A 9,225-nucleotide genomic window follows, 5' to 3' on the forward strand; every position below is an offset into this window, starting at 1 on the left:
GCTACAAAAGTTCACATGTACAGAAACTAGTATGAATTGCCTTTTTTTTTTTTTTTTATCAGTTTCTATGAGGAAAATTTAATTACATAGCCCACCTGGGAGAAATATTCTGAAAGAGGAAACTGTGCTGGATGCCTTGTGTCATCTTGTTCTAAGTCAATGCTCAGGCTGCTCAGGGAAGTGATAGAGTGACAATTCCTAGGGGCACTTAAGAGAATGTAAACTTGAAGACATGGGTTAATGGTGGATTTGGCAGTGCTGGGTGAATGGCTGGACTCAATGGTCTGAAAGGTCTTTTCCAACCTAATAAATTCTATGACTCTAAGCTCTCAAATTCTGCATTTGAAATTATCATTTGTGAAGTGCAAGAGGGAACACTGTCACAAGCTCTAACAGCTGATCTTCTCTGAAGTTTCTCTCAAATCTCACAGTAACATGAGGTAATTCTGAAACACAGGATTCCCATCCCCAGGACTGTCCCTAGGGCTGGCCCATGCCATCCACTGCCCTGGGGCTACAGCAGCCCAGGAGCACCAGCAGCCTGCAGCCACGCCTCGTTTGAAACACACTGCTGCAAGTAAAGTTCAAGGTAACCTTATGGATCAGGGTCATACTACTTTCCAACACCTGCCCATGTGTATATAACCAACAAAGCCTCCCTGTGCAGCAGAATTGCCCTCACCTGCTGCTGACACATAGCTCCAGACATGCTGCTTCCTTCCACAGGCAACTCTGCCTCCATGGCCACCAAGTTCCCAGCTGAGAAATCTGGGAAATGTGGCTGTGAGACACAACATTCCAAAAGCATCCTGTACCAGATTCTTAACAAAGAGCATGGAAGTGAGACCAAGTGGCACCAGCAGCACAGCAGTCCCCACTGCTCCACAAGAAGCAAAGGCTGCCCTTGTTTGGACAGAAGAGTTGTCCTGAGAACACCAGAAGCCACATGCAGAAGAGCTTCCGAAGTGTTGTTGAAGACTTCAACTTTTATTAGAAACTTACCCTCTTTTTATCACATGCCTTGGGAGGATCAGTTTGTCCTCATACAACAGAACTGGGCCCCTCTTTTTGTCCTGGGCATGGCACAAGAAGGGGTGGATTTTCATGTGAGAGAGATTCCAGCCACCAGTTTATTGAAAAATATTCTCCTCAATCAGTCTTCAACAGCTATGAATGACCTGGGCAGCTCATCAGCAGGAGCATCTTTAGCAGAAGTTCAGAAGATGAGGAATTTATTGTGGAAGTTCTGGGATCTGGACCTAAGTGCAAAAGAATATGCCTATCTTCAAGGAATTATTCTTTTTAATTCTGGTAAGTCCTCCCAGAAATTACACAAATGATTACGTACCTAGAAAGATATTTGTCATTTTTATCTACATATAGACAAATGCTTTGTTTTACTTTATTCTATGAATATAGTTAAATGTTCTCAAAAACCTGTATTCCATGATTTAACTGTTTTTCTACCTGATGTGGTAGAAAATGTGGTTTATTTTGGTTCCTTTGGTATGTGCAGTACATCAAAAGCCAAAACCACCTTTATTAGACAAATTTTAGGTCATAAAGAACTAAGTGTGTAACTTCAAACTGACTTCCAGTTCAAAGGTAAAGCAGCAGCCTCACCCTCACATCACAACAAGGAGAGATGGTACATGGATATGTGATGTGAGCTAAAGAAGAATTTTAACAAAGGCTTCCTCAGTAACAAGAACACTGGAGAAGATAAGTATCTAATTTTCATCAGTGAGGCAAAAGAATGCTGTGTTGAGGTTAGACAACTTTTATGTATTTGTATCCTTTATTTATGTAATTTATTATCTCTACATTCAAAGCCTGAGACAGCAGTCACAATGCAAACTAAGACTACTGATTGCATCCTCTCACTTCTGATGCCAAGTTCAGGCTCCTTAGGAAGGAAGATTGCATGGGTCAGCACCATGGAGTGCATGAGTCATTGAGAGCTGAGCTCTAAGTACACTGAAGTAAATGGAAAGACTTATTGACTCCAGCCTGCTCTGGCTCAGATCCTCAGCTCCTTCTACAGCAATCACTGCTGTTGGCTGCACTGTCAGCAGTGTACTTGGGGCTGTACTTGGGGCTGCACCAAAAGGATACTTGAATGCTTCAGTTATTCCATTATATTCCTCGTGGTGCATGGTTTATAGGCTGCTCAAGGGCTGTGTGACTTTATATTTGTTTCCAAGGGGATTAAAATTCTGATTCTTGAGGTGTAATGTCATCCAGATGCTTGGTATTGCCTTGGTGTTTATGCCACAGCATCAAACCAGAAGAGGTCATTTCAGTGCAAGTTTTTGTCACAATAAAATCAGGCTGAAAGAAACCATTGGCTATATCTAGGGGGATGATAAGAGAAAGGCCTCATCTGCAGCAGCTCACACAATTTAACTAGCTGGCATTTTTATTGTTTCTGTGGGTAAAATGCAATTATCACTTAAGGAGAAAGTAGCAGAAGCAGGATTATGTTCTGAATTTTTGCCTTCTAAGGCCTGCTGCTTCCCCAGGGTGCTGCACGAGAGAGCCAGCAGCTCCTGATGCTGTCTGCAGACACATTCCACAGTTTCAGGAATGATACTCAGCTCTCAGATGGGATGACCCTGTTCTCTGGATTATTTCTCCATGAGCTGCAGAAGGCAGCCTGGAGAACACCAGTTAAGCTTAGATTCAGTTAAGCCTCCATATGAAACAGCCACTTTCTAACTCTGGGCTGAAACAGGCTTCCAGGGCTTATACACAGCCCAAACCACCCTTTGCTGCAAACAAGTCTGTACAGCTGTTGCTTCACAAGTACCACTTTTAGTAGTTTTTCAGCACTTTCCACCAAACTCAGAAAATGTTTTTTACATATTTGCAACACCCTTTCAACTTTTCGGGTTTTAGCTTGATGTTTGGCAAAATGCTACTATTTTTGCAGGCCTCAGTTCTAAAAGAATTTTAGGAAGTCACCAGCAGTGACAATGGTAAACTAACTCTCTTTTGGATTATGGAGTACCTCGTTACCACCCTTAATGTTTTACTTCTGTTGGAACCACCAAAACTGACTAAAGCAATGGGGAAGGGCCAGATCTAGAGCAGCTCAGAGCTGGAGTTCAGGAGGACTTCCAGGCATGCAGCTGCAGCAGCCATCTCTTGGATAAGAAGCATGACAACTATGCAAAACTTTGCTTGTACCCTGAGTGATCTCTTGTGGCACAGACATTGTGCTTACCATCATTAGAAAAACCCCTTTGGCAAGAGGGTGGCAGGCAGCACAATGTAGGTCAGGTCCTTCTATTAATAATCATAGAATAGTTTGAGTTGGGAGGGACCCTAAAGATCATCTAGTCCAACATCCCTGCCATTGGGAGGGACACATTCCACTAGACCAAGTTCTTACAAGCCCCATCCAACTTCTGGGGCTTTGTCATTCACATCTCTGGGCAAGCTGTTCCAACTCCTCACCACTCTCACCACTCCCTCTCTAAAGGATTTCTGCCTACACATCTGGCCTAAGACTTACAAGCTCCTGTAAAAGTCCCTGTCCAACTTTCTTGTAAATCCCCTTTAGGTAGTGGAAGGCTGCTCTAAGGACTTTTCTTTTCCAGGCTGAACAACCCCAACTCTGTCAGTCTGTGTTCACAGGAGAAGGGCTCCAGCCCTCTGATCATCTCCAGGGCTCTCCTCTGGAGTCATTCCAGCAGGTCCATGTTCTTCTTATGCTGAGGGCCCCAGAACTGCAAATAACAGAATCTGTGCAGCACCTCTGTGTGGGAGGCTCTGGCTGGTCACTGATTGACCACATCTGGGCCAGCAAGAACCTGTGAAGAAGAAATTGTGCACCAGCCTCTGAGGGAATACCAGCTCCTTACACCAACAGGATCCAGACTCTCCTGAACATACTGGCATCCCCTCTCTTCCCAGGGGAGCTTTGGCTGGGTGGCTTTGGAGCTGTCTCAGTATCTGTGGGTGAAGGGTCCAGCTGCAAGGCCCTCTCTACCTGGCCCCAGGCAATAAGTCAAAGGAAGGAATAGGTGGGACTGTTCTGCCACACAGGAACAGCACAGAGTGAGGTGAAAACATTTTTGTGTTTTTGACAGTTGTCTGAAGAGCAATTGGGACTTCACAGTGAAGAGGTGGGAGCAGTGAAAAACAGTGCTGTCATTATGTCAGTGACACACAAATGCATATTTATGTACATATATATATATATTCAAAAATTCCATCAAGGCTGTGACAGGGATTCTGTTAAAAAAAGAGATACTCTTAAGAGGTTTAAGAGTTCAGCAGGAAATATGTTTGAATATTATTACAACAGATCTCAGAACAAGAGTGTCTCATAATATGCTAGATTAAAACCAGTGTTTGGTTGCATAGAAAAAAATACCAAATGGGAAAATTAAGTATATTTGAAGAGTTATAAACTATTGCAACTTCATCCTGAATCCACAAAATCCTGACAATTTTTTTTCCATGAAAAATCTAACATTTAGAATCATCCTCACAGCTCGCAGCTGCTGGTTATCTGGGGGAGATGATGACTTTTCCAAACTCTTAATTTCTGGCTAGCCTGGCTGCAGGTTTGGCTGAGGCTTCTTCTCCTCTGGCAGGGATGTCTAGCAAGAAGAGAGTTGCTGAGGACTGACAACAGTCAGCCAGTTACAGACTGAAGGAAAGAAAATTAGCCTGGTTTTGCACTGGTAACGGGCACTAGGCAAGAGTACAGAACTTCCCACACTGAAATGAATGATCCTGTGTGAAACACACCTGGCTGAGCTGTTCGGATTCTATTCCAGGGAGGTAGGGAGTCAGTCACTGTAAAAGATGCCAAGTAGTGTGTTCTACCCTCTGTCCAGACTGCAACAATTCTAGAAGAGAAAAGATTCCTTATAGAGTGAGGACAGGAGGCAACAGGTTGCTGAGAGCTACCTGACAAAGGCAGAGGCAAAGTATGAACACAGGGTGTCCTCAGCACTGAGCTCTGGCACCCACAAACACCCTCAGTGAGCCAGCAGGTCACATGCTATGGGAGGTGTGTGATTGAGGCTCAAGACCATGACTCCACAGGGCAAAGATCTCTCCTTCTTCAGGCACTCCTCTTGCTGACGCACTCCTCTTGCTCTTTTTAGACTGTAAATGAAAATACCTAGATAGTATGTTGACCCACAGTGCCCCAGCTTAGTCTAGTAAGCAAAGGCAACAACAGGATGCAGACGGGGCTGGCTATACTGGAAGTCTATGTCTTCAAGCTGTGAGACTGCTCGCTGCTCCAAACCATCATCTCCATCCTCTGATATTACCTAGGCAGGGTAGATTAGAGCTGGAATATTTCCACCTGCCCAGACTACTATCTCAGCATCATTTGGTGGGTAGACAACACTACAAAACTTCTTCTCCACCTGTAGTGAGTCAAAATAACCTGCTGCTACAATTTCAAACCAGGATTTTAATGCAAAGAGCTAGATTCCAATGTGCTTACAATGTTGCCCAATGCTCATTCAAATTATTGAGCTACACATTCCTTCTTTTTCCAAAAAGTATGTTTAAAAAGTGTTTATTTTTTTTCTATGGAGAAAGTAGTGCTATAAGCCAAAAATCCAGACACCCATCATTACAAAGGGCACGGAACTGAAGTATTTACTCAGGATTTGTTTTACTTTTTGTTTTGACAGAATGTCATGTCTTGAAATGTCTCCCCTACGTACAATCACTGCAGCAGGAAGCTCAGAAAGCCCTGATGGAGTTTATCTCAACAATGTTCCATGGAAGCCTTGGCAGGTTTGCTTGGATTCTTCAGCTAATCACTTCTCTTCGAGACATTGATGCAGATGCTATTGAAGAGCTCTTCTTCAGACCCATCCTAGGAGAGGCCACCCTAAATGTACTACTTATAGAAACCCTATATATCAAGCCAGGCTGGCTTTGAAAACAAATGACATCTGAGCAATAAAATATTTCATTTTGAAGAGATGAGAGAATATTATGAACTAAATAAACACATTTCAAAAAAATCATTGATGTATATTTGTAAGCTGTATATGCTTCAATGATGAAGTAATTTTGTAACATTTTAGATTAAAAGCTGAGAAAATTAAGCATTTCATGAAACTGTGTGCTTTAAAAAACCCTTAGTCTAAGTATTTAAATATTGTCTAGGAGGACCAGCATACTTTCCTGTTGTGCTAGGTTCAACTGTATTATTTCTAGTGAGCACTTTTACAGCTGTTTATATTTTATGCTTTTGGCTTTAAGGAACAGGGGCAATGGTAAATTTTATTCAGTTGAAGATAGATACATAAAAGGCTGGTCAATGGTAAAATCAGTATAAAGCCTTTCTTTTCCTTGTCAGTTCCTGATCCCAATCCTTTTTCTGTTTCACTGAGAACTCTAGTCCTTGGCTATAATTGCTGGATGCAGCTCTCCCTTATTAACTACTTTCTTATAGGTTCTTTTCTAAGTCTTGCAGCAAGTTGTGGGCATTGAATCCCTCTCCCATTATTTACAAAGTCCTTTCCTAACTAAGGAACTAAACAACATGAATCAAAAATTTGTCGACTGGACAAAAGCTGTTGTTCAGGGCTGTTTCCAGAATGTGAATAACAAAGGCTGAAAGTTACTGTGTCATGCCATAGGCAGCAGAACTAATGTTTCCTACACATTTTCCCTTTTAGCCCTGCCTGTACTCTTCTATAATTACCCTCACTTCCTTCCAAATAGATGTCAGATATTCCTTGGACAGCAGAAATGCTAAAATACCGTTTCCTACAGATGTGTACAATCTGTTCCTACATCTCTCACTGCAAGAGAGAACTCCACGTCTCCACCTCCAAATGCACTGTGGCATTCCCCAAAAATGTCTCTGTCTCCTACCCTGCTGGAGAAGAGGCAGCACGTGTTGGGGTGTGTGCCAAGTGATGTGTGTGCTGACTGCCCATCTGTCAGGGTGAAAAAAAAATTGAGTTTATACTTTATCTGCAACAGGTGCAGCTATTTGTATCCATTTTCTGTCCCACTCCTCTCCCAATAGTTTCCGTGAAACTTCAGGGAATTAATTGCTGAATTTTTTCAGCAGTGGATCCAGCCTAGCTTTGTTTGGCAAGGGGGTTCAAATTCACCAAATGGGGGCTGACAGACAGTTAGACAGACAGCACAACAAAGAGTATGATAGCTTAGGATTCCTTACAATGTCAACCTAAATCAAAGGAAAGAGAACTTGTATGTATATATATATATATATATATATATATATATATATGTAAAAATGCACATCAACAGAGATGGATGTCAAAAGGAATTCTAGAAGGAGCTAAGGAAAAAAGAAAAATAAGAGTTTAGTATCTATCAGTTTTGACAAAAATACATGTATTTTTCTCCCACTTTGTTAATTGAGGAGCAAATTACAAAAATAAAGGGGAAGAAATAAACCCCAAGCAAGACAAACCAACTAAGCTCCTGGGTAGTAGTCACCACAGAAGTAACAACCTCTACAGTAAACAAAACTCACCTTCCTACATCTCTAAACAAACTAAACCTTTCAGAACTGCAGATTCTGGACTGATATGTTCCATGGAAAGCCCTCAGAGCAGAAATTTTCAATAGCTGTTCTTTTGTTAAAATGGTTCAATATAACAGCCACAGATCTACTGGTGCAGGGTAACAGGATATTCCATGGTTAGTTGTTTGTGTTGCCGAATGAAAACATTAATTCCAGACATTTGGTTTTTGTCTGTTCTTCTTAAGATTTAAGCAAGGAGAACACATCCAAAACTGGCATTTGTACATTTGTATCTAAATATCATTTGGTAGCAGACATACCAGTTCAAACACCTCCCAACTCCTGTAAGCTTCTACCTCTACTACAGATGTTCCACTTGCACCCAGACAGTGCAGCACAGCCTGGGGTGGAAGGAGCAGGGCTCAGCTGGCCACACACACACAGCAACTTCTGCAATGGAACAGGGAAGAAGGGCTATGTCTCATCTCAGTCCTCCCACTGCTGGTTTGAACAGTGTAGAAGGGGAAAGGAATACCCTCAGCTAAGTGGGAAGAATGAGCAATTTTAGAGAAAGGTAAAATGTACAGAAAATACGTATAATGAAAAACAGTCATGGGGGCTTAGAGAGAGGAGCAAAAAGGCCGAACAAAAAAATGGAGGAGAGAGGGACAGAAGCAACTTACTAATAGAATTAATTTCTATGTAGAATCCAGCTTACCTTCATAAGTCAAAGGCCTGCTTTATGACTCACCAATAACCTGAACCCAGGACATGGTTTATGGTTCTCTAGACTGAATTTCAGGCTAATGAGAGCACACCGTCAGTTTCTGCTCACAATATTATTATCAAAATCTGTTCAAGGTCTTTGACTTTATCTACATGATATACAACAGCTCCAACTCAGCTCTCCTTGAATTGGAGGGCACAATGCCAACAAGTTCCTATGGCTTGGCTCACCTGGAAGAATGCTGTACTTGCTGATGATTTTTAGCCTGGTGTGAGTCTACGTAGCCATGTCTGAAAAGAGTGCCTAGTGCTCCATGGGGAAGATTGTGGTCAATGTTTCAGGTTTCAAGGTGATTTCACCTTCTACCATTAAGGCAAATACTAGGCTTCAAATGGAACTCCCACAAGACCTCATACTCATGGATCTCACCTCACTGTGCTTAGAATACAAGATTCTTCAGAAGATCAATAGATCATATCTCAGTATCCTGTTCAAAGGGGCTGAGATACCACTGTCCTGCTGAGGACAGAGTAAGAAACTGTATTTACTGTATTGAAGCATCACATGAAGTTGGAGGCTGTGCAGGTACAAGAAACTGGCAGGAAAAGGAGAGGTGAGGGATTGTGAGCAGAGATTAGGAGCAAAAACAGGAGCTCTCCTTGAAAAGTGGAAAGACACAGCACCAAACAGGCTTTAGAAGTCAATGGAAATAATGTGTTGGAATGAAGAAGCAGAGACAGAGATGAACAGAAGGCAAAAGGATGACAACAGCAAATCCCTAATCCAGGAAGGAAAGAGAGAAAGAGGGAGAGACAGGGAGAGAGAAGCAACAAAGAAAGGTTTGTCATCACTTTCTTTAGTTTCTGGGATTGAAAACAGAAGCACTGTTTCTCCAGCTGTGAAATCCACCAAGGAAGAATGTGTATCCATCTCCCTCTAGTGCCCAGGAGATGATAGTATTGCCATCACCTAGAGTGTGAGCTTAGCTGCTGGAAGCATGACAGATAAA

General features: G+C 42.3%; 1 protein-coding gene across 1 annotated transcript; it reads left to right on the plus strand.

The window, feature by feature from the left end:
• Positions 1–707: 707 nt before the first annotated feature.
• On the plus strand, positions 708–5,932 carry LOC306798442 (nuclear receptor subfamily 0 group B member 2-like; the record flags this gene model as incomplete). Its single annotated transcript, XM_079298463.1, has 2 exons — positions 708–1,311; positions 5,667–5,932. The coding sequence occupies 2 exons, from the start codon at positions 708–710 to the stop codon at positions 5,918–5,920; spliced, it is 858 nt and encodes a 285-aa protein (XP_079154589.1). The 3' UTR covers positions 5,921–5,932.
• Between the last annotated feature and the right edge of the window lie 3,293 nt (positions 5,933–9,225).

Source organism: Erithacus rubecula (assembly GCF_903797595.1).
Source record: "Erithacus rubecula genome assembly, chromosome: 2".
Taxonomy (NCBI): domain Eukaryota; kingdom Metazoa; phylum Chordata; class Aves; order Passeriformes; family Muscicapidae; genus Erithacus; species Erithacus rubecula.